Here is a 26,203-nt window from a genome sequence, read left to right as displayed (position 1 = left end):
TCTTGTTTCTGCAGCAGAACTGCCCCAATGGCACTGTCTGAGCCATCTGTCACAACTATAAATGTTTTGGTAATGTCAGGGTGTCGCAAAATGGGTGCTTGGGTAAAGGCCTTCTTTAATTATTGGAAAGTGCGTTCAGCATTCTCAGTCCAGACGAAGCCCTTCTTCAGATTCTCTTTCTTAATTGTTTGAGTAATGAAACTTTGTAGGTAGGCAAAGTTCTGAATAAACTGGCGATAGAAGTTTGATAGCCCAAGGAAACATTGCGTTTCCTTTATTGACGATGGAGAAAGCCAATCAAAGATGTCGCTGACCTTGTCAGGGTCCATGGATATTCCGTGTTGATTAATACTGAATTCCAAATACTTCATTTCGGTCTTATGGAATTCGCACTTCTCTAGTTTACAAAATAACTGGTTTTTCTTAAGTCTTTCCAAGACCTGCAGTACATGTTCTGTATGTTGCTCAGGATCACAGGAATATATCAAGATATCATCCAGATAGATTAATACATATTTGTTTAATAAGTCAGAGAACACTGAATCCATGAATCGTTGGAAGACAGAAGGTGCATTGGTCAATCCGAAAGGCATGACACAGTACTTATAGTGTCCGAAAGGAGTACGAAAAGCTGTCTTCCATTCATCTGCTTCTTTGATCCATAAAATATTAAAGGCACCCCTTAAATCTAATTTGATGAACATCTTGGCTCCTTGAATGGCATCCAATAGATCCCAAATTAAGTATAACTGGTAACCATTCTTAATTGTTATTCTATTGAGTTCGAGAAAGTCGACACAAGGACGCCGATCTTTCGTCTTCTTGGGGACGAAGAAAAGAGGAGCCCCAGCAGGAGACGTAGAAGGAGCAATTAACCTGTTCTGTAAGTTGTCATCTAGGTATTCCTTGAGCACCTTCTTTTCTTGGTCTGTCAATGAATACATTCGACCAAAAGGTACGACTTCCTCGGGAACCAATGGAATAGCACAGTCATAGATCTGATGAGGAGGTAGAATGGGATTATTGGGTTTCTGAAAAATCCCAATATATTCCTGATAATAATCTGGGACTCCCTGAATCATGTTTATGGAGTTAGTATTATCCTTAGTTGACTGACAGGACCTTTTAGGAGACCAATAGGAGTTAGTGGAATAACCGTTCTGCTGACAAAACAAGAGATATAGAGATATAGTTCTCGTTTCCCAATTGATCTAGGGGTTGTATTGAGTTAACCAGGGTATTCCTAAAATCATGGTGTGATTCGGTGAGGCTATAAGATCAAAGGCAACATGTTCTTGGTGCCCCCCAAATGTCAGACAGAGTGTAGAAGTTGAGGCCACCACAGGACCTGATGTTAAAGGAGAGCCATCAGCCGTGGTTACCTGCTCAGTAGTCTCTTTAGGAATACATGGAATTCCTTTATTCATAGCCCAGGTCTCATCCAAATAGATTCCGCTGGCTCCACAATATATGAGCGCCAGGAGATGTTCTTCTTGATTTTGTGAGCTTTGTAACTTGACCGCGAGGATAAATAGGGTGGACATACTTTCTCTGGAGGAACATATCGATGGTACTTCAGCTCCTCCCGTCTTCTTCCTCCTTACAGGGGACAGGAGTTGGCATTTCCGCAGGTCTTGAGGGACGAACCGGGCAACTACGAATCAGATGGCCAGCTTTACCACAACACATACAAAGTCCCTTTCGTCTTCTATCCTCCCTTCCTTCAATTCCTTCAAGGAACAGGCTGGAGGAGAATGTACAAGTTCATCTTTAATTTCTTCACGCAGGCCTCGGCGGAACAAGGTTATAAAGGTGCGTTCCACCCAAGAGGTTTCAGCTGATGTTAAAGGAGAGCCATCAGCCGTGGTTACCTGCTCAGTAGTCTCTTTAGGAATACATGGAATTCCTTTATTCATAGCCCAGGTCTCATCCAAATAGATTCCGCTGGCTCCACAATATATGAGCGCCAGGAGATGTTTTTCTTGATTTTGTGAGCTTTGTAACTTGACCGCGAGGATAAATAGGGTGGACATACTTTCTCTGGAGGAACATATCGATGGTACTTCAGCTCCTCCCGTCTTCTTCCTCCTTACAGGGGACAGGAGTTGGCATTTCCGCAGGTCTTGAGGGACGAACCGGGCAACTACGAATCAGATGGCCAGCTTTACCACAACACATACAAAGTCCCTTTCGTCTTCTATCCTCCCTTCCTTCAATTCCTTCAAGGAACAGGCTGGAGGAGAATGTACAAGTTCATCTTTAATTTCTTCACGCAGGCCTCGGCGGAACAAGGTTATAAAGGTGCGTTCCACCCAAGAGGTTTCAGCTGATGTTAAAGGAGAGCCATCAGCCGTGGTTACCTGCTCAGTAGTCTCTTTAGGAATACATGGAATTCCTTTATTCATAGCCCAGGTCTCATCCAAATAGATTCCGCTGGCTCCACAATATATGAGCGCCAGGAGATGTTCTTCTTGATTTTGTGAGCTTTGTAACTTGACCGCGAGGATAAATAGGGTGGACATACTTTCTCTGGAGGAACATATCGATGGTACTTCAGCTCCTCCCGTCTTCTTCCTCCTTACAGGGGACGGGAGTTGGCATTTCCGCAGGTCTTGAGGGACGAACCGGGCAACTACGAATCAGATGGCCAGCTTTACCACAACACATACAAAGTCCCTTTCGTCTTCTATCCTCCCTTTCTGATTCAGTTAATGGACCACGGACGAGATCAATCTGCATGGGTTCTTCAGTGGGGGATGGAGAGGCTTCGGATGGAACATTGTCCGTTCGCCGACTGCTGGTACGAAAATACCAGACTGGTATGGAGCTCGCGTTCTACGTCTCTCCATCTTGTGCTCTCGTAGCCTATATTCAATGTACATGACTTGATCCATCAATTCCTTCAAGGAACAGGCTGGAGGAGAATGTACAAGTTCATCTTTAATTTCTTCACGCAGGCCTCGGCGGAACAAGGTTATAAAGGTGCGTTCCACCCAAGAGGTTTCAGCTGCCAGCTGTTTGAAACGAGTTATATACTGCAGAACATCCTGATTGCCCTGCTGTATATCACATAAGGCCTCCTCAGCAGCTGCTTCCACCCCAGGCCTCTCAAACATCTGTTTGAAAAGAGTCAGGAAAGCAGGGTAATTAGTCAGGACTGGATCTTCCGCAGAGACCAGAGGAGTCGCCCAAGCAAGTGCAGGACCAGACAAGGCGCTGATCAGATAGCCCATCTTAGCCTAATCGGAGGAAAATTGGAGTGGACGAAAGGCATCCAAAAACTCCTTTATCTTCAGAGGATCTCCTGAATATCGGGGAGTAGTGGCAGATACGGGTGGTATATCCATTGACCGGGAAGACAGGACTTGTCGTAGTGCAGTTTTCAGCCCATAATTGTTGTTACACTTGAGCTTGTTGTTGGACTGTCTGTAGCATGGCCTGAGCATTGTCTGCCCTCTCTCCCTGTGGACCTTCCATGGCTGCCTCGCAACGCGGAATCTTTTGGCGTTGAAATCTGTCACAAACTGCACTCAACTTCTCACCTCTGGATGCAGGATTGGAGAACACACCCGGTCTTCTGCAGGTTCTGGATAATCCCAGATAGGGGCAACCCTTTCTAGTAGCCACGGTGCCGCTTGACAGGGAACGCCAAAGCAGACCTTACCCTCCAGAAGGAGTCCCAGAGGAAAAAAAAAACCAAAACTGGGGAAAAACCTCAAACAGGAACTCCTAAAAAAAGAAGAAAAAAACAGGACTTTAAAACAGGAAAAAACAAGGCAAAAATACTCCAAGGCGAAGACAGGAACGACAAACAGGAGCGAAGAGCACTACCAAAGGAAGAGTTTGCAACGCAAGGTAGAGCAAGACTGAGTGGCTTATATACTGAAAAAGGGGAAGTGACATCACAGGGAATGAAAATAACACCATCTTGAATTGTGAAAAAGCCCATAGAAAAGAATAGGAAAAAAGAGGTAGTATATAAGAAAAAGAGCATGCTGGGAATTGCAAACATGAAGAAGACAACATGGTCACCAACATGAACACGAAGAAAGGCAGAAAACATAGGCAAGAAAAAGAAACAAAAAAGAAAAGATAAAAAACAGAAAGAAGACCACCACCACCGACGGGAGACCACAATGCCTTACAGCTGGTAAGGGCAATGCGACTGGGAGTGTAAAACATGTTTCCCGGTACGCGTTGCCAAAATGGCAAGAAAACACGGGGAACGGCGCTCTGAGAATGGGCAGCGCGTTCCGACCGCGGACAAAAGGGACGCCACGTGGAGGCACTGTGTTACAAGAAGTAGTTTTTAGTTCCTAAAAGTAAGCCCAAACTTTAGAAACAAAATGAGTAGCTCAGAGGACATGGTGATGGAACTCAACCTCACCCCTTACCTCCATGTTGGGATGAGAGTGTTAAGGAATGTCTGCAGACTCAAGAAAATCAAAACTGATTCCAACCCTACCAAGTTCAAGCTCCAGGAGCTCTTGGCAGAGTATTCAAGGGACCACCCTGCTGAGGAGGAAGACCTCCCCTCAGATGGGGAAGAAGTTAGGGATCAGGAGGTAGAACTCCCCCATCGTAACCTACTAGGGAGACCAGGGTTCTAAGATCCCTGTCTCCAAAGGTATCACTCAAAGGATATAGATCTTCCACAGGAGAGTCCAGCTCCTATGAGATCATTGAGGGCAGACTCAATGAAGAGGACATCCTTTTAGCAAGGATGGCCAAAAGATTAGCTTTGGAGAAACAGCTCCTGGCTATAGAAAGGGAGAGAAAGGTAATGGGTTTAGAACCCATAAATGGTGGCAGCAACAAAATAACTAGGGACAGAGAGTATTCTGACACCCCTAAAATTCCAAAAGGGTTTGTCCCCAAATATGAGGATGGTGATGACATCACCAAGTGGTTCATAGCCTTTGAGAGGGCCTGTTGAACCAGAAGATTAAAAAAGTCTCATTGGGGAGCTCTCCTTTGGGAACTGTTTACTGGTAAGTGTAGGAATAGGCTCCTCACACTCACTGATGCAGATGCTGACTCTTATGACCTCAAGGCTATCCTAATTGAGGGCTTTGAAGTCACCACTGCAGAGTATAAAATTAAGTTCAGGGGGGTTTCACAAAACCTTGAGCCAGTCCTGGGTTGATTTTGTAGACTACTCCAGTGAAAATACTGGATGGTTGGGTAACTGGAAATGAAGTGCATGACTATGATGGGCTTTATAATTTTTTTATGAAAGAACAAAATTTAAGTAACTGCGTCAATGAAACGTTGCATCAATAACTGGTAGACCTAGGTCCAGTTCTCCCCAAGAATTGAGAAAGAAGGCAAACCACTGGGTCAAGACTAGGGTAACCAAGACTTCCACTCGGGTGACCAAAAGAAAGGGGTTACAAAGCCTCTCCAGGAGAAAGTAGTTGACACTCCTAGAAATAAAGAAAAACGATTCCTCAGTATGCCCCCAAAAACCGGTTCAGGTGGGTTGGTCCCAAGACACATCCCAAAACAAAAGTGGGTACCAGGGTAAGAACTGAGATGCCACTATGGCATGGTGCCACAACTGTAGACATACAGGGCACCACACCAAGGACACTTCTTGTCCCAAAAAACAACCCCCCTAGCAAAACCCCAGGGGTGACCAGTGTAGCCATTGGGGATGACTCCTCAGATGAGGAGGTCCTCAAAGCCTTCAACTGGAAAATGGGCCCAACAGATAAGCTGGAGATTCCAGAGGGAAGTAGACACTTCCACCACCTCCTGGTGAATGGAATCCCAGCCACTGCCCTGAGAGACACTTGTGCCAGTCACACTATTGTGCATGACAGGCAGGTGCTCTCAAACCAGCACATCCCAGGTGAGACTGCCAGAGTAAGGGTTAGCCCTGCACAAGCTCACTAGTAGGTCTGTGGCTTTAGTGCCCCTAGATGTGGGTGGGACTTTAAGCTGGAGAAGGGTGGTAGGCAGTACAGATCTCCCCTTTGATTGTCTCTTTGGAAATGACTACCCAGAGGTTAGTCAGAGCCCAAAAGAGGAATTGGTCCGGTACCAGCCCTCTCCCAAAGGAATCTATAGCTACTGCCCCTGCAGTGTCTAAAGGTAGGCCCCAGAAGAAAAAAAAGAAAAAACAGTGCAGGAAAGGTGGACAGCCTTTAGCCAAGGTTCAAGCAAGCCAGGGAGATTCTGGTCCAGTAGGGGAGAACTCCAAAAATGGCACTGGTAAAGTCCAACCTGACCCACAAGAATTCCTGACTAGTCAGTCAACTGTTAAGCATGATTGGGTGAATCCTCAGCTAACAGAAGAAAAAGTGGAAGAAGGGGGTTTACTACAAGAAGTAGCAACCCCGCACTCTACCACAGCTGACAGGCGCCCTGAACCCAAAGAAGCCCGTAGCTTAGCTCCTTCCCTTGTTGGTATAGAGCTGAAGGTGTGGTTATGGGTACTGACAGCTGTCAGTGGCCTCTGCTGGGTGTTAGCCTTTATAGCTGCACTGTCCTTGGCATGGTGGTCTGACCCCATACCAAATAGCAAGTTAGGCCCCCTGACACTCTTGGTCATGGTGGGGTTACTCCAGCTTTGGGTAACCTCTTTGGGTAAGCTAGGGGTGACCCTGGCTAAAATAAGATTAGCAGAGGTGGATACCTCTAAACGCAAAATAAAAAGAATGGGTGAAGACCCTAAAAACACATACAAGAGGCAATTCAGATTGGGTTCTGTCACTGTTGAGGTAGGTCCATTCCCCAGAGGGAATGACCTAGACAGGAGGATGTAAGGCAGAGTAGGCCATGCAACAAAATAGCCTGTTTCCCTGCTTTTCCTCACCTGACAGACTAGGAAGACTCTCCCAGGTTTGGCTTATACTCCTGGCCTGTGTGCTGGGGGGGGCGGGGTGGGAGGCTTATATTGATGCTGACTTGACTTAGAGTGTGCTGGGACCCTGCAACCCAGGCCCTGGCAACAGTATTCTTTCAATAAAAATGTACCATTGTTTCCTCAATTGGCACACCCCTGGCACACAGATCAGTCCCTTGTAAAAGGTACCAGTGGTACCAAGGGCCCTGTGACCAGGGAAGGTCCCTAAGGGCTGCAGCATGTGTTGTGCCACCCTAAGGGACCCGTCACCTAACACATGCACACTGCCATTGCAGATTGTGTGTGTTGGTGGGGAGAAAAATGAAGAGTCGACATGGCATCCTCCTCAGGGTGCCATGCACACAAAACACTGCCTGTGGCGTAGGTAAGTCACCCCTCTAGCAGGCCTTACAGCCCTAAGGCAGGGTGCACTATACCACAGGTGGGGGAATAGCTGCATGAGCAATATGCCCCTACAGTGTCTAAGTCCATTCTTAGACATTGTAAGTACAGTGTGGCCATATTAAGTATATGGTCTGGGAGTTTGACAAAACAAACTCCTCAGTTCCATAATGTCTACATTGAATACTGGGAAGTTTGGTATCAAATGTCTCAAAATAATAAACCCACACTGATGCCAGTGTTAGATTTATTAAACAATGCACACAGAGGGCATCTCAGAGATGTCCTCTGTATTTTACCCAGTCATTCAGTGCCTGCCACTTTCAGATGAGTTTCTGACCCCATGGGGTGAGAGCCTTTGTGCTCTCTGGGGCCAGAAACAAAGCGTGCACTGGGTGGAGGTGCTTCACCCCACCACCCCCCTGCAGGAACTGTAATACCTAACGGTGAGCCTCGAAGGCTCAGGCTTTGTGTTACAATGCCCCAGGGCACTCCAGCTAGTGGAGATGCCCAGCCCCCAGACAAAGTCTCACTTTTGGCGGTAAGTCCGAGTGGATAATTAGGAAAAACAAGGAGGAGTGACAGCCTCATCCAGGACCACCCCTAAGGTGTCTAGAGCTGAAGTGACCCCCTCCTTGCAGAATCCTCCATCTTGGTTCAGAGGACACGGACCAATAGGGTTAGGAATGTGCCCCCTCCCCACAGGGAGTTAGCACAGGAAGGGCGTTGCCATCCTCGGGGACAGTAGCTATTGGCTACTGCCCTCTGACCTCTAAAAACGCCCCCAAATCTTGTATTTAAGGGCTCCCTGAACCAAGCTAGTCAGATTCCTGACGACCTCACAAGAAGTAGAAGGTCTGCTTAGCTGAAACCCCAACCGAGAAGGAAAGGAGACAACAACTGACTTGGCCCCAGCCCTACCGGCCTGTCTCCTGCTTCAAAGAACCTGCAGAAGAAAGGCGACGCGTCCTACAGGCCCAGCGACCTCTGAAAAACCTGCAGAGGACTTCCTGAATCACAGAGGATCAAGAACTCCTGTGGACAGCGGCCCTGTCCAAAGAAGATCCCCTTCTAGAGGACTCCCACCTCACTCCAGAAGCGGGAGTCCTAATCACTCTGCACCCGAAGCCAACGGCCCAAGTCCAGGTGGCCCAACCGACCATAGAGGACCCCCAGGCGACGGCATCCAAGGATGCTTGTTTCCGTTCCAGGGAGGACCTGGCCTGGCAGTTCGGGCTGGACTGTTCCCATGAGGAACAGGGTCAAGACTGATTTGCATATGGCTGGGTCCAAACTGGGGTGGCATGGTGAGCAAAAGAACGATGGATTAAACCCAGATCTGTGACTGGGGGTGAGTGTTTGTATTGTCAGCACTCCGTCCATCATCCTTTTGTGTTGCTGACGGTGTCCAAGTGCCAACCCAGCGTTGACTTCTCCACCCCTCCACGACGACGCCTGCAGAGGGAATCCCGAGGACCCCCCTGACCGCGACTGCCCTGGATGAAGATAACCAATGCCAAATGACCCACTGCACCCGCAGCCCCCAGGCCGGTGCAGCGACGATCAACAGGCGGCCCTCTTCCCTGAGCATTAGTATTATCTATTATTGCCTCTGTCGAGCCTCTGGGGAACCCCTGGACTCCGTGCACACTGTATCTCATTTTGATATAGTAAATACAGAGCCAGCTTCCTACAACTTTCTTTTGTCATTAACTGTTCTGCTAGATTTTTATATCTGTCAGTGGAGATGGAGATAGGGACAAAGATTGGGTCAAAGAAGAACTCATGCTTCTTTCTAGCCTCACTTCCCTTTCCTTCTCTTCTGAATGCCAACCTTTGTTTCTACATTTGCATCCTCCCCAAGTTAATTAAAAGGTTGACCTTGATTGGTGATTCTTGTTGGGCCACTGCAAAGTCTAGGTAATTGTCTACATGTACATTTTTGGATTCCTCTAATAACAAAGGAACCTGCACTCCTTTGATATGATGACTGGTACTAGTAGTTTCCATAATGTAAAGTAGTACCTAGAGAGTATGACCCCTGAAAAGAGCACTTTTGTTACTGTTGGCAAAGTGAAGGATTGCTGTGGTTATAATGGGGAGACATCCGCCCACTGCTAAGGCCGGAGTATGAGATGTGGTCTACTGTAATAAATCAGCTTGTTGCTTAAGTGTGTTGCATTCTGGGTAACTAGGATATACGGGACCCCCCCTCTAGAATTATCCATTGAGTCAAGACTCTGCTGTGCATGAGGGGGCTGCTGTTCTGGAATTTTATAGGCAGTTAGTGAATAATAATATGGAGTTATAGGTACCTGTGGGGAGATCCTGATAACAGTATTATCTTTCACATGGGATACCAGGGTACAGTACATCCTCAAGCTCAATTGTCTCTCATTTGCCTGAACTTGGGATAATGGATGCTATGCTCTGCTTATTGTATGGCCTCATACTTCAATGTGTGATGTGGTACCTTCTATGATTAAGCTGTGATGCGCTTGATTGCCAATGTTGATCATATGTTTTTGATAAAATGTGTTGGGACAGAAAAATCCCTCACATGGTGATGGAAATAAAAAACCCTACCCTAACTGCCCCAGCTGCAGTGATGCTGATTCTTGTCATGGAGGACAAAGACGGTTAATGCATGTACGCCATGACATAAGCGTGTCTCATGGATTTTTAGTCTTTCTGGACGGGGAGGAGCAACTGAAGCACTACCCCCATAGTGGTAAAGGGGAGAGCCAGTCCCTTCAATGCACTTCAAAGGGTGCATTTTGAGTCAGACAGGTTACTGGGAAGGGGCTTGGGTCTGTCTCGGCAAGGAGATGGGGCTGATAGGAGAATCATAAAGAGTAGGGCAGAGGCCGTGGAGTAACCTTTTGATACACATATCACTGTGGCTGGCATCCATGTGTGAAACTGTAGTCACACTCATGGGGCTATCGGATTTAGAGTTGCTCCTGCTGTGCCCAACTGCTTTCTGGAAGAGGGGCAGAGGATAGGGCACTTCAAAAGGAAGTAGACTCTTAACATGAACTTCAAAGACTCACACTCTAAATCGCATTTGATGTCTCAAAGTGGAGCTCAAGACCCCCAAAATTGTCAACTATCAAGCAGCCAGTGGGGCTGTGCGAGGTGGAGAAGCTCCTCAAGACTACTGCCTGTGTCTTTGAATGGGGGCCATGGCAAGCCAGTCTTCCATCACTGTCACTGCCAAAGACAAGTGTGCTCTGTGAGGAAGAGGAGAGCATTGGAGGGAGCGAGGTTCAGTGGTAGATCCAGAGCAATTGGATCCTGATAGCGTGTATTTAGGAGACAGCTGCTGCACCTACCCGGTTGTTGCCCTTTTGAAGGGCAAAGTCGGCAACCCTCCTATGCCAGAGGAGAGCCTCCATGAGCTTTGGTGCACATATCAGGTCATTGCCTGTGTCTCAGGTTTGAAATTGCAAACCTGTTTGCCAGATGAGGCCACTGTGAAGATTGCTGCCATGCTGATTGGACTATCACCCACTGCGGAGCAAAGTTGGCAACCGCGTGTGCCATCTGGGGCCTCCATGAAGATTTCTGCTGCGCTGATTGGGCCATAGGCCATGTACAAAGTGAGGGCGGTGACTTTGTGTGCCAAGGGTGGCGTTTGGGGAGGCAGGTTGGGTGATGGGGCACTAACACAAGGCAAGGAGCATGGTCTGGTTTAGACCGTTGTCATAAGCAGGAGAGTGCTGTGGTGACCCGAGCCGGCACAAACACTGACTGAGGACCAGCGATAGAAATGTTACCCTCCTTTCCTTGTGGAGTAGGATTCCAGGAAACTCACCAGCATTGGCGGAGCATTGAGCTCAGCCGCTGCTTTCGCAGGACCGCTTGTGAGAAATTCAAGGGTATCCGACTGCTGCCCCTTTGGGGCCACATCTGAAGAACTTACTGGAGACCACCACTGCAGCTTTGCAGCTTCAGCACCTGCAAAGGGGACACATTTGGAGACTCCGGTTGTTCAGATACTGCTTGTGCCCGTAAGGCTGATTGGGAACTTGTCTTCCATACAGCACTTTGGTGCTGGACCACTTTTGACTTTAATAAAGAGTGAAAGTGGAACTCCTGACACTTGGAGTACTCATGTGGCTTAACCTGAATGCCATCTATACTGAATGGGGAATAACCAATACTTATAGCCACTACCTAACATTCTCCCTCCACCATCCCCCTGCCTTGCACCCTACTAAAAATGAGCTTCAAGTGCCCCCTTTTCGGGGCGGGCGGCATTCCCCTCATAATGTTTAATCACTTTCTTCCCCTCTCGGTTGCCCCTTTGAAGCACGGGGCCTCTGCCTCCTGTGAGGTGCTGTCAGGCACTTTCAACTGTAGCTAGTACAGTTGCCTGAGGCGCCATGAGACACCAAGAGACCGTGGGGATTGTCAGTTGTTGCAGTGCATGTCTGACTACAGAAGCCCTCTCTGCTCGCTGTGTTCCCACACCTGCATGCACACTGCCAAGTAGTGTTCACAGTTCCCCACCTGTTTATTCATTCTGTATCACACCCACCCATTGTTTCTCCCTAAATTATTTTCCTAGTTTCAGTGGGGAGATTTTTCTTTCAACATTTTTGCATACACCTCATTATAATTTGCAGTTACTTCCTGCAGCCATATACCGTATTTTCTTTAAGGAAATGTGTAACTGTGCATGAAGAGTTCCTTTTCTGCGTCTCGTCTTCCGCCTAGTGCCACAATTCACCTAGCAATTAACTAGCATATTGTTGTAACTTCTAGAGCTATGTATATCTCATTGCAAGATTTACTGATTACAAATGTGTGGAATAGGCGAGCCTTGTAATGCTGGCTAAAGCTGTTAATGTGCATGTAAAGCACCGTAATGACACCTTCGACAACAACGACATGCGTCATTTCATTGTTTTTGGTCTGGTCTCCTAACACAGCAAGTGTCATCAGTTGCTGACCTCGGAGTTTTTCCAATGCTAGTTTTTTTTAATTGCTACCCCACTAGCAATACGTCTAATATTTTACATCCTTTTATGGCAGTTGCCTCTATTTTATTTTATTTCTTCATTTTCGATTTAAAATGCATTTTCCATCAGGTCCTTGTGGCAGTGACTGCCTATTTTATTCTTAAAGACAAGTTGCACTTTGGGCATTGCGTGCAATCATTATACTTTAGGGACCACACAGCGTTCTGTTTTCTCCCCCAGTCTTTTCTAGTATACCACAATTCCTTAGTTTAAGGTGGAAGATGTCAACCATTGAGTCTTTTACAGCAGAATCTAGCTGAAGTCCAACGGAGGCACCATAATATCAGCATCTGTTGGTCTTTTTGTTTATTTCCGCAGTTATCGGGGAGTCTCTTGATAGTATTTTTTTCTCAAGGCTTTGTGTTTTCGGACTATCTGTTTCAATTTTGTAGATTTTGACATTGGTCTCACCTTCCTGAGATCAGTTTACTTTTCTAACTATTTTGCTTACAGTTTTTTTTTTAAACTTTTCGATTTTCTGTAGCTGACACTTTGTTTTTTATTTATTTATGGTAAATAGGTATTTAGCAGGTTTATATCAACAGTAAATCATGTAGCTGGCATACTGCATTTTTTCTTTGACACCAAAGGTTTTCTTGTAATTTTTAGGTCTTGCATGTGACAGTGCATGCGCTGCCTCTTGCAAAGATTTTTTGTGACTAGGATTTTTTTTTTTTTTAAGGGTTTTTACTTACCGTCAGTGTTCATTGTCACTCTTGTTTTCTTGCTTCTCAATGGTAAGTGTGTGTGTGTTAGCGCTTGTTAGTTTCAGTTTGTCTTCATGTGTAGGCATTTTCACTGGAGCCTGGGCCAAGTACTCATTAAGTTAATTGGTGTTCTTCCACCCTTCTTGCGCTGGGATAGTGGTACCTTTTTTTTTTTTTTCCTTCTTGCAAGACAAATTCTCTAGCGTTTGGTGAGAACTTTGTAGGTGCAATTTACTTCATATCATAAAGCTATTTTTGTACAACAGGCAAACAAGTAATGAATCACTTTATGATGTAAAGTAATTTCATGCTTCAGTGTTGTTGCTGGGCTGCAAGCATGGAAACATAAAGCTTTGGAAAACGTGTGTTTGATGATGAATAAAATATCCTCTACATTATGAAACCGGTAACTCAGAAACATGCATTTTCACCCATTGTCACTTTTATTGATTATAAAGCTATAAACATACTCCCTTCCTTTAAGATGGTGTCCAGACAGTAAGGGCCTGGTTCATAAACTGCATTTCGTATTAAGTTTTGTAGTGCCACAAAACTTACTTCAAAGTGCTTTTCACAAACTGCACTTTTGTAAAAACATACAATTAAACAGTGACTTAAATTTTTTAGGAAGTCCCTTTCTCCATTATTTTCCATGTGAGGGTTTAGCAGTATCAGTGGTTTGCCATGTATAGTGTTGGATGTACTAGAAAAGTGTAAGTTACTACAAAAGAGCAGTGTGTGAATACCGAAAAGTAATAAACTTACTCAAAAGTGTAAGGTTCTTTTGTGAATCGGGCCATGTTTCAAGAATTAATGGTTGCAGATGTGCAACATTTACTTATTTGTTGGTTACCTGTTTTACAATTTAGGGGATGTATTATTTAACATTAAGCACGCAGTGTTTTCAATTACTTCCCTTTTATGTTGCTCTAACCACCCCTAAACCCTAAAATCGCCCTTACATCCCTTTACCTCTACCCAGCCCTGAACACCAAAATCACCCATACCTCCCTTCACCTCTGCCCACCACTGAACCCTAAATTTACCCTTTACCACCCTTACCCCTGTCCACCCCAAACACTCCTACCTCTTTTTACTTCTACCCACCCAAACGCTAATCTCACCCTTACCCCTCTTTACCTTTACCAACCCCAAACCCTACACTCACCCGCACCTCCCTCCCTTTTCCTACCCTCAAATTCTGAAATCACACCAACCCTGAATCCTAAATTCACCTATAACTCCCAATATCTCCACCCGTCCCTGAGCTCCAAAATCACCCTTACTTCCCATTACCCTCCCCGAAATCCTAAGATCACACTTATCTCCTTTAACCTCTACCAACCCCCAGGCCCTAAAATCATCCTATCTTTACCTCCATTTACCTCTACCTACCCCTTAAACCTAAAATCACTCTACCTTCCTTAACCTCTACCCACCACAAGCCTGAATTTATCCTAACCTCCCTATAGCTGTTCTTGTCCCCAGACCCTAAAATCACTCTTACTTCCCTTTACCTCTAGCCAGCTCGATCCCACAAATGCACTTTTTAAAAAACAAAATAAAAAGTATATTATTTAAAAAAAAAACCTGTGTTATACAGTACTGTGCGGTAAGGGGACAAATACTTACCTGCGTGGTAAAGACTGCGCAGTAAAGGTTATTTCCCCTCAGGCAGAACACATTCCCGCCCCTCCTTCAATATTCTCTTGCCTTCACCCTAGCACCTTTCAAACCTTTGGGTGGCATTGTTAGTTATGTTTTGCCCTTTGCTATGTTTGGTGGGCACCTTCACCTCTTTCACAGTTTCATCACCCTCCTTCTCCCCCATGCCTTATACTTTAGGTTTGTCCTGAGACCAAGCATGCGCTATCGCTTGTGGGACATTTTGTTCACTTACAGAGGGCTTAAAGCCCGCCCATTGCCATTGATTGACTTCATCATTATAAGCAACAAGGGAAACCCATGGATAACAAGGGACCAGGGGTTCACATATAATTATTAAAGAAACAATGGTCCCTAATTAAGAGATGGAAAAAAAAAAATATATATATATATATATATGCACATGGGGGAACAATCATACCCATATGCATAGTCAAATCAGCACAAGATATATTTTATTAGTAATCAAATTACAAAAAATTGATGTAAGTGTGAAAACATGTTCAATAAGAAAAGTCTCAGGCAAATTTGTGACAAAAATGAATACATCTGATAAGTCACAATTCATCAAAGACACAGCATAGCCCCTATGCATCTAGTGAGCAATTCACATGGGATCAAGGTGTCAAAGTGTGCGACGTATCGATCCTTTTAGCAATATTAGGATCATCATCAGGGGTAAAATTTAATGTAAGCCTAGGGGCACTGAACATGGAAGAGAAACTACATTAATATGGACTGGCCATGAGCAGTAAAAAGTTCAAAAGGCACTGCTACCATAATAGTAGGATAGGACCAATAAGCTTAATAGAAGGACAGAGTTGAAGATAACACTGTCATGTCAACTCACGTCAACCACGAGGAGAATCGGGTAATACTTATATTAACAGCCGGTGGGTGTTAGGAGCAACCTGCGTTCAGTACTCTCAGGTATATTTTATTTTAGTCCTGATGATGTGTCTGTTGAACTGTGACTTATCAGATGTATTTATTTTTGTCACAGATTTTTGTGAACATGGTTTCCCACCTGCATTTCTTTGTGTAATTTATTTGCTAATAAAATATATGTTGTGATTATTGGACAGTGCATATGGGTATGATTGTTCTCCCCTATGGGTATTAATATTGTTTTCATTCTCTTAATTAGGGACCATTGTTACTTTAATAATTGATAGTGAGTGCCATTTTCACTTCCTCTTTGTGTGCGTTTCCCTACTGTGGAACATGGCCCAGTTACTGGTTTTCTTGCCTAGTGTTCTTCACTGCTCCACTTTCAGAAGCACTTTATTTTCCTTTTACTTGCACCCCCTCCCTCTCTCTCCCCACTGCACTTTTGCTTGTCCTGCGCACCCCACCCCCTGCGTTATTGCTTTTCTCGTCCTCCCCCCCCCACCTCCTCCCCTGTTGTTCCCTGCCCTCCACCTCCTCCCCTTTCCTGCTTTGTAGCTTGCCACTGCCTGTCCCACCAGAAAAAAAGCACCTAAAAGTCACTCCAGTGGTTTCAAGATGCTACAGAAACGCTGACAGAGCTGCACTTCCTACTCTGCGTGGGCTTTTTAACACTGTCTTCAGGTGGGGCCAACATGACAAACTTAAGAGTTTTCCTTGAATGCCTTTTTTATATTTCATAGAAATAGCACAAGAACGGATATGGTTTTAAACTTCGCCACACTCAGTTTAGTTCCTACACAAGATGCTCCACTCCCAGGGCCAACCGTCCAGAAAAGTCCCCTGATATTTGCATATGTCACAACTGGAGGGAGACACACTCGTACACTAATAGTTAAACACATTTTTCTTATTTTACATTTATTTAACTACTGGTGTATGAGTGCCTTTTATATAATTGTGAGTTTCAGACATTGCAGCCACGCCATGATCCTTCTTGCTTTTGATAACTTGAAACCGTGTTAAATAGATTGCAACCCTTGCACCTATTTATGGATGGTGGTTATCATTTATTTTTTGTTATCATTGCTTATTTGTGTTTTACTCACACACCCTCAGCCTTTGGCATACATTTCCTGCCCCATTAAAGAAAGAATGAATTCGTATTTAATTTCTTGTTGGTTTACGTTTGCTGAAATGTTATTTTAATTTGTTCATGAAAACCTTTTTTTGTGTGAAGGCAGAGACTAATCCCATACTAAGTAAAAGGATCACTGTCCTTCGTGATCAGCGCTGGCTGTGTCATTGTGCTTTTGTGCCGTGCTGCATAGGAGCGACAGTGCTGTACAACATGGCAAAACGACATTGACAAAATCACTTATGTAAGAGCTTTTGACATTGCCAATGTTTGTTACTTTTGTAACTGGTACAGGGAGCTTTGATCCCTAGGCAACCCACCAAACTGCAGACCGTTGCCCTTAAATGCACCCCTTGAGTGAGTCCTTGGATAAATGACGCCCTGGCTAAATGATCCTATTGGCCTCCCCACCTTTAATCCTAAGAGGATAGGTCCTTTTTTATCCCTTCAGACTGAACTGTAGCTTGTGTCAGCTGAATTATGGTTTTGGGTTGCCAAGATGCAGTGGGGGTAATGGAAGCTGGCCTCCCAATGTAAAGTGAGGACCAGAGGCAATGGGGGCAGTATCGTATTTTTTTCTTTCAGATGTCATGGTCTGTGAGCATTGTTGTGTATACATTATTATAAAACTTTGCAAACATCAGTACAGATGATTTTAGGGTTACTTTTAATAGGTTGTGACATTTATTATTGTGTAAGAATGGAGTTTGCAAATCCCAGGAGGAATGCTGCCTGCAAAGGGAAAAAAACAATTCTTCCTACTGCTTTTCTGTGTGATGTAGTCTTGGGGGAATCCATGTTGCTTCCCACAGAGTAGTCTCAGAAAAATTCACCTGAGACCTTGCACACATAGGCAGATGCCCCTGCAGTCATCCTTCTGTACAAGGATGGAAAAACTCAAATCAATCCAATTAATTGGATCTTTGTAACATGAGTTGATGTGGACACTGATTCACACTGTGACTTCCGCCAGCTGCCGAACTTTGTAGATAAAACCTGAAGCTGCCCAGCAGCTCACTGATCCTATTCTGTATTTGAACTTGTGGTAACTCTTTCTTCTGAAGTGCATCCAGAGAGTGGGTCAGGCATTCTATCTACTGTCCCTTGGCACAGACAACGCCTTTTGCCTTACTGAAGCTGTGCTTGCCTGCTCTGCTGCTACTCTTGATTTTTGTGTAGTGACGGTGCTGTGTGTGGAAGCCATGCCAAAAATGTAAACTCAATGACTGGAGGTGTTCATAAACATCCATGGTGCTCCTGGAACCTCTCACAACGAGATAGAGGTGGGCTGCCCAGGACCTTAACAGATAGAAGTGCAGGTGAGAGGTTGATGAATCAGCCTTCTGAACACACCCCTCCCTGCACCAACATTTAATATTTTATTACATTTTCTTCTTCCATTTTTGACCTGGCATGTACAGCAGTCTTGCATCTGGTTAGCCATTGTAAGCCCCATGTGCTCCCCAAGCTGTTGATCCTTCATGTTCCATGATAGCCCTAAGGTGTTCCTTCCATGTACCCCCACCTGTAGGTTTGAACTCCGAGGCTCAGCCCGCTTTCCTTCCATGCACCTTATCAGTTGATATTGTTGTTTTCCCTTTGAGTTGCATTTAACAGTTTAAAGATATGTATGTGGATTTGCAAGCATGCTGTCCCTAACCGAAGAGATACAGAGTATCCTGTTTTGGCAGGAAGATATTATGATCCTCCATTTTGAGTGCTCGTGTTGGTTTCATTAGAACTTTGCAAAGAATAGTTGCTTCTGAGCCTTGTTTCTTTATCTGTAATGGCTGCATTGGTTCTGTCTTTTCCATCTTAGGTGTGCTTTGAGCTTCGTGAGCATTATTAATTCCCCTGTCAGGGGATCTCCTTGCGGGGATCACCCTGCTTCTGGAATAGCTTGGATCTTTCTTTTTAGGCGCTTTCTCTGGATAAGAGATTTGGATGAAATGTGCTCTTAGTTGTATTAGTTGTATCTTTCAAACTTCGTCTCATATTTTTTAAAACAACCCACTAAGACTTTCTGGAGTTTTGGTTTACTCTGATATTATAACTGAACTGTTCTCTACCTCCCTTTTCTAGTTAATTCATGCAGAATATTCGATTTTCAGTGTGTACTCTGTGTTCCAGTCTAGGACTTCAAAACTGTATGTATTCACATGTCCTTTCCAGTCTAGATTATGGAAATGTTCTTTTGGAAAACATAGCCCTCAAAGCAGACCTGTATGTAGCACAAAAGCAAGTCACAAGCAGCAAATAATTTGACTACCTTACTTCCATTCCCATACTTTCATAGTAGTTTCTTATCGAAGCCAGAAGCATTTGCAACCAGTCATGTTTAATTCAGAAAGCCATTGTCGCCCCCTTCTCCCCAATTACCTCAAAGGAGCTAAAAAAGCATGTTTGGCAGAGTCTACTCTCGTCATGATTATGAATCCCATCTTCTGAAGACACCAGTCTTCAAACAACAATGCACTCTACTTCAATCCTTTACGTTATGTGCTTAAGTATTGAAATTCTCCTCTCCTTCTCTCCAGAACAAGTACTCTTTTCCTGCTTTAAAAAAAAGCTAAACATTCTCGTGCACGGATGCCCATCAGTTTACTGGTTTCTTTGATTATCCATTTTTTGGTTTCTTTTTTTTTTTTGTTGATTTTCACCTTAAATTATTTTCCTCTTAATGCACGTGTGATTTTTTTTTTGGGGGGGATTCCATACAACATTTGACTTATTGTCTGTATAGCACGGTGACATCTGGTTAGCGTTGTTTGTGCTATATAAAACTGCAGGAATAAACAAAATAAATTTTGTGCAGGTTGGCTAAGCGAAGGTGGGTTTTACGTGATATCTAAAAGTTACGTTTCTGATCAATGTTACATAGGGATTTTTTTGGCAAGGGGAAAAAGTTTGAGTGCATTGCACAAAGTTGCTCATGAAACCAGCGCACTTCATACTTTTAATCGGTTTATATGACTTGCCCAAAGATTTCTGAGAAAACTAACCCAGCACCCCATAAGAAATGGCAAAAACATCTATTGACTTATGATAGTTCGATCTGCAAAGGAAACCACGAATCTAAGCTGCCAGTTTGTTGAGTGGTAGACATTCAACATTGCATCTTCAGTGATAAACCTAACATCTGTGGCTCCTGTTTTGGAAAAATAGTTGTTCGGGCCCAAGGGGTTGAGGACAGTAGTTTGGGCACACTATCCCCGGGGTGGGGGATCTTTTTCGCAGCAAAAATGACATTTGGGCATTCACTATTTAAGACTAATATGATTGGGGTAAGAAGCAATTCTTTGTAGCTTTTTTCCGCTTTAAGAAGAAACTAATGTCCTGACTGGTTATCTCAAAGTAACCAATCCAATCCCGCCCTTGTGACTGAACAAATTGTTACCCAGATTGTTTGCTGCCTTAGACCCCACATTGTTTTCAGACAAATCACTTGTGGGAAATGCTGTGTGCTCTGTAGCTCACTGTCCACGCAGAATTTGCTGGCTCTGGGTTCCAGTTCGCCAATTTCAAATGAAAAGTTTCTGCCTTGGCTATTTGGAATGAGTCTTGTCTACCTGTTCTTCCTCCAGAAATTCTACTAATGTCTGCCACGCAACTGCTTGCCTTAGTTATTTCAAGCACTCTGACCCTCATGATAAGTTCACCGGCAGTCTGGATTCGACTGGTAACTCTAGATAGTGTCTGTCAAACCGGTATTACAAGTTATACAGAATTATCACATTTATGACTTGTTTTACCTCCTGTATTTCGCTAGGAAAACGCTGATGAAATGTGTGCATGGGAAAGTGGTCAAGAAGAGGTAAAACGTGTGGGTATGGGATGCGTAAAGTCCGATACTGCATGTTCTGTATCACTCTGAGCTTCTTAACTTTGATTTCCCGGGGCGAAATTCGCAGCCCCTAACTACCACATTTATAAAGAGAGCCTGCGTTTAGTCACCCCACCACAAACTGTATATGCCCTGTGCGAAAAATAGAGTACAATAGCGATGGATCCCAGAAAAATAAAATACATATAATCAAACAATGACGCACAAGATATTCTTTGGCCAACCCCTGAAATTACGGATATTTCACCAGCAGGCGACTGCTCATAACCATAACCATAACCATAGCCATACCTCGCAGCTATAACAAATACTTTGATATTCTTATTTGCTGAATGCGAATGTCAACACGACGTTTGAATTGAAAGATATAGGCCCTCATTCCGACCCTGGCGGTTTCAAACCGCCAGGGTGGAGGGCAGAGGAAGCACCGCCAACAGGCTGGCGGTGCTTCCCGGGCTATTCTGACCGCGGCGGTAAAGCCGCGGTCAGAAAAGGGGAACCGGCGTTTTCCCGCCGGTTTTCCCCTGGCCCAGGGAATCCTCCATGGTGGCGCTGCTTGCAGCGCCGCCATGGGGATTCCGACCCCCTTCCCGCCAGCCTGTTCCTGGCGGTTTACACCGCCAGGAAGAGGCTGGCGGGAACGGGTGTCGTGGGGCCCCTGGGGGCCCCACAAAGATTTTCACTGTCTGCTTAGCAGACAGTGAAAATCGCGACAGGTGCTACTGCACCCGTAGCACCCCTGCAAATCCGCCGGCTCCATTCGGAGCCGGCTTCCTCTTTGCAGGGGCTTTCCCGCTGGGCCGGCTGGCGATCTTTTGGAGATCGCCCGCTGGCCCAGCGGGAAAGTTGAAATGACCCCCGCGGTCATTTTACCGCGATGCGGTCTTTGGGCGGTTTCCGCCCGGCGGGCGGTGCCCACCGCCCGCCAGGGTCGGGATGACCCCCATAGTATATGTTCCAAGGTTGCTGCCGTTTAAAAGTAGGATGCTACTGTACAACTAATTGAAAATGCATGCTAAGCTAAAACAAAATGCAGTCTTAATCGTTTGCCACTTGTATTATTAAGTGAAGGTTGTAAGATTTCAAGACCGTATAAGCCAGGTAGTTTAACTGTGTTGCGCATGCTATCCATAAGCCTGTGAATGTTACCAGTCACAAATAAGCATTAACCTAAAATAGATGGCATCATTGCAAGGTTGTATATTTCTTGTTAATGCTTTTATTATATTAAGACTTGGTGCATTTAAGCTGACACCATGTTTTTATTTTGACAGGTCAATGTTGGTAAAATGGATTCTCCAATTGAGAAGTGGAATCTAATAATTGGCAATTTAGCCTTGAAGCAGGTGAGTGCCTACAACCATATTCAACAACAGGACTGGTCCCTCAATGCTCTCCTTTCTGATGGTTAATATCCATAAAATAGTTCTTCGTTCTCCAGCGGCTTTCAGACTGACCTGTGCCCTTCCGGGTTATGTATATTAATACACTTTTATTTGATGCCTACTGGGGCTGTTACATCTTAATGTGTGCATGTAATGGGTGTCTCTCTTCAGTCTTGTTTATTATGTTAAACCGTAGACAGGCCAAAAGTACTGCTTTTGTAAATTAATTTTCACTTGAAGGAAATAAAAAAAAAGTTCTAGAAATGACGGGTTTCAATGAGAAGAATGGACTAAATGATCTGTGGTAGAGATTCTGCTCCTGTATTGGAAAATGGCAAAAAGATCTACATCCTCGTCCTTAGTGCAATTTAAAAAAGCAAAAAACAAAAAAAATAACCTTTAAGTTATTACAGTAGTATTTGCTCAGGCTTCATTAAGCAACTTACATTTTAAAGTGGTGGGACAGACAAAGGTTTTTTTGAAAAAAAAAAAAAAAAAAACAATGATTTAACTTTAAGTTTGTGGAGAACTTATGTGGCTCTCACCTCCATCCATTTAAGCCCTGCTCTCCTATCCAGTGCTAAATGTGTAATAAAAAAAAAACAAATAAAAATATAAGTGTAGAGCTAAAGCGTTTTTTATAGGAGTCAGGAGCTGCAGAATGCCCCCAAAAATGAGTGCTGGAGCTGATGCTTCTACTCATGCATCTTGAGCTGTGTCAGCAGAGTTCTCTATTTCTGCCTTTGATGGGCTGGTATATACTATCTCAAAGTGAGAGATAGTGTGCACACTTACTCCAGGCCAATAGTTTTTATATAGAAAAATATATTTTCTTAATTTATTTTAGAACCACATATTTCAAGATTTGAAGTAAATACATAAAATGCAAGGTACTCCACACAGGTAAGTTAGGAACTTTGAATTAGAGCAGTAACATACACAGTTTTAGTTAAAATGGCAATAAGCTATTTTAAAAGTGGACACAGTGTAAAAATCAACAGTTCCTGTGGGAGGTAAGTAATGGTTAGTTTCTCAGGTAAGTAAGGTACTTACAAGTTCAAGTTCCTGGGCTTAGGCAGCCCACCGTTGGGGGGGGTTCAAGGCAATCCCAAAGTCACCGCACCAGCAACACAGGGCCGGTCAGGTGCAGAGATCAAAGGAGGACCCGGAACACATAGGCGCCTATGAAGAACAGGGGTGCTCCAGTTCCAGTCTGGCAACAGGTAAGTACCTGCAGCAGGGGGGTTTTGTAGAACACTGAGGGGGACACAAGTAGGCACACAAAACACACCCTCAGCGGCACAGGGGCGGCCGGGTGCAGTGTGCAAAGCAGGCGTCGGGTTTGTAATAGAAATCAATGGAGGGACCCGGGGGTCACTCTAGCGGTGCTGGCAGGGCCCAGGGGGGCTTCTGGAACCAACCACCGACTGGGCTAGGCAGAGGGTCGCATGATGGTCACTCCTGGGCTGAGGGTGCAGTGCTTGGTCCGGGCATCGGGTTCCTTGTTACAGGCAGTTGCGGTCAAGGGGAGCCTCTGGATTCGCTCTGCATGCATCGCTGTGGGAGTCCAGGGGGGTCGTCTCGGGTTACTCACGAGGTCGCAGTCGCCTGGGAGTCCTCCCTGTAGTGTTGGTTCTCTGGAGCTTGAGCTGGGGGCATAGGGTGCAGAGGGTGAAGGCCCACGCTTCCGGCGGGAAGAGTGAGTTCTTTAAAAGTTGCTTCTTTGTTGCAAAAATGTTACTGTGGGTGAACAGTGCCAGTGTTCTCGGGAGTTTCTTGGTCCTTCGGGTTTCAGGGTAGTCCTCTGAGGCTTTCAGAGGTCGCTGGTCCCTGTCGGATGCGTCGCTGTGCAGTTTTCTTTGAGTCTGGAGACAGGCCGGTATGGCTGAGGCCAAATCAGTTGTCTCCGTCGTCTCTGCAGGGCTTTCAGGTCAGCAGTCCTTCTTCTTGTTGTAGGTTGCAGGAATTGGATTTTCTGGTTTCTGGGGTGCCCCTAAATACTAAATTTAGGGGTGTGTTTAGGACAGGAGGGCAGTAGCCAATGGCTACTGTCCTGGAGGGTGGCTACACCCTCTTTGTGCCTACTCCCTGAGGGGAGGGGGCACATCCCTAATCCTATTGGGGGAATCATCCAATCTCAAGATGGAGGATTTCTAAAGGCAGGGGACACCTCAGCTCAGGACACCTTAGGGGCTGTCCTGACTGGTGGGTGACTCCTACTTGTTTTTCTCATTATCTCCTCCAGCCCTGCTGCCAAAAGTGGAGGCAGTGGCCGGAGGGGGCGGAATCTCCACTAGCTGGGATGCCCTGGGGTGCTGTAACAAAAGGCATGAGCCTTTGAGGCTCACCGCCAGAGAAGCACCCAGTACAGGCTTTGTTCCTGCCAACAGAGTGACAAAGGCACTCTCCCCATATGGCCAACATCTCGTCTGGTTGTGGCAGGCTAGCAGAAACTGGTCAGCCTAGCACTAGGAGTCAGACTGGTATTCAGGGGGCATATCTAAGATGCCCTCTGGGTGCATTTTACAATAAATTCCACACTGGCATCAGTGTGCATTTATTGTGCTGAGAAGTTTGATATCAAACTTCCCAGATTTCAGTGTAGCTATTATGGAACTGTGGAGTTCTTATTTGACAAACTCCCAGACCATATACTCTTTATGGCTACACTGAACTTACAATGTCTAAGGTTTTGCTTAGACACTGTAGAGGCATAGTGCTCATGCACATATGCCCTCACCTGTGGTATAGTGCGCCCTGCCTTAGGGCTGCAAGGCTTGCTAGAGGGGTGACTTACCTATGCCACAGGCAGTGTGAGGTGGGCATGGCCCTGTGAGGGGAGTGCCATGTCGACTTAGTAATTTTCTCCACACTAGCACACCCATCTGTGAGACAGTGTGCATGTGCTAAGTGAGGGGTCCCCAGGGTGGCATAAGACATGCTGCAGCCCTTAGAGACCTTCCCTGGCATCAGGGCCCTTGGTACCAGGGGTACCATTTACAAGGGACTTATCTGAGTGCCAGGGCTGTGCCAATGGTGGGAACAAAGGTACAGTTTAGGGAAAGAACACTGGTGCTGGGGCCTGGTTAGCAGGGTCCCAGCACACTCTCAATCATAACTGGCATCAACAAAAGGCAAAAGGTCAGGGGGTAACATGCCAAGGAGGCATTTCCTTACACTCTCCTCCTCTGAAGGAGTGTATTTGGTGTGTTTTACCAATTTTGATGGCTAAAAAAACTAATAATATGCTTTTCATCTGGCTTTGTCTTTCAAGGTGGGCCTTTAGCAAAGAACAGACTGCAGTTGAGGATTGACCGTAACACGGCCAGTATCTTTGCTAAGCAATGAGCACCTCCACTGAAGGTCATTTCCTGTGAGGCATTCAGGAGCAAACACTGTTACTGTTTTGGTATTGTGTTTAAGGACCTTTGTGAAGATGCCTCACTTGTTCTGGAGCCTCAGCTTGCTTTTTTGAGAAGGAAACCATCAACTCACACACAGCTCTGAGTATGTACCTCATGCGATTGGGTTATCATGTGACTTGTGTCCCACAGGTACAAGGTGTTGTGTGTAGTAGATGCTCCGTTCAACCTGATCAATCAATCAATCAATCAGTGTTTGTTAAGCGCAACTACTCACCCGCGAGGGTCTCAAGGCGCTGAGGGTGTGGGGAGGGAAGGGAGGGCGCGTGGAGCGTCCATCAGTGCGGTGGTTCCTCAAATATCCATGTCTTCAAATAGCCATGTCTTCAGCTTTTTCGTGAAGTTGGGGAGGGGTGTAGTCCGTCTGAGGTGGGGTGGTACGGCGTTCCAGGCTGTGGTGGCGAGGTAGGAGAATGAGCGTCCCCCTGCTCTTGTTTTTCTGATGTGGGGTACTTCGGCAAGAGAGAGCTGGGCTGAGCGTAGGGTCCTGTGGGATATGTGGAAATTGAGTTGCCTGTTCAGGTAGGCTGGTCTGGTGTAGTGGAGGGCTTGGTGCGCGTGGATGAGGATCTTGAAGGTGATTCTTTTTACTGTTGGGAGCCAGTGTAGTGTGCATGGGTGCTTGGAGATGTGACAGTGTTGGGGTAGGTTGTGGACCATTTGCGGCATTCTGGGTGTTCTGCAGTTAGCGGGTGAGTTTCTTGTTGATTCTGGCGTGAAACGCGTTGCCGTAGTTCAATCTGCTGGTAACGAGGGCATGTGTGATGGTCTTTCGGTGTTCAAGGGGGATCCATCTGAATGTCTTGCGTAGGAGGTGGGAGGTGCGGAAGCAGGTGGATGCAACTGAGTTGATTTGACAGTCCATGTTGAGTTTG

At 45.4% G+C, this 26,203-nt stretch overlaps 1 protein-coding gene across 2 annotated transcripts in view; it reads left to right on the top strand.

Annotated features, from left to right (window-relative positions):
* SLC41A2 (solute carrier family 41 member 2) overlaps positions 1–26,203 on the top strand; it is a 325,633-nt gene that overhangs the window by 53,098 nt on the left and 246,332 nt on the right. For both annotated transcript variants that reach the window (XM_069229008.1, XM_069229009.1), the window contains exon 4: positions 21,796–21,867. In XM_069229008.1, coding sequence (XP_069085109.1) covers positions 21,796–21,867 — 72 coding nt within the window. The remainder of the gene's footprint in view (positions 1–21,795; positions 21,868–26,203) is intronic.

This window comes from Pleurodeles waltl, chromosome 4_1 (assembly GCF_031143425.1).
Source record: "Pleurodeles waltl isolate 20211129_DDA chromosome 4_1, aPleWal1.hap1.20221129, whole genome shotgun sequence".
Taxonomy (NCBI): Eukaryota; Metazoa; Chordata; class Amphibia; order Caudata; family Salamandridae; genus Pleurodeles; species Pleurodeles waltl.
The sequence above is the reverse complement of the archived record's forward strand: the minus strand, read 5'-3'. Positions and strand labels throughout refer to the sequence as shown.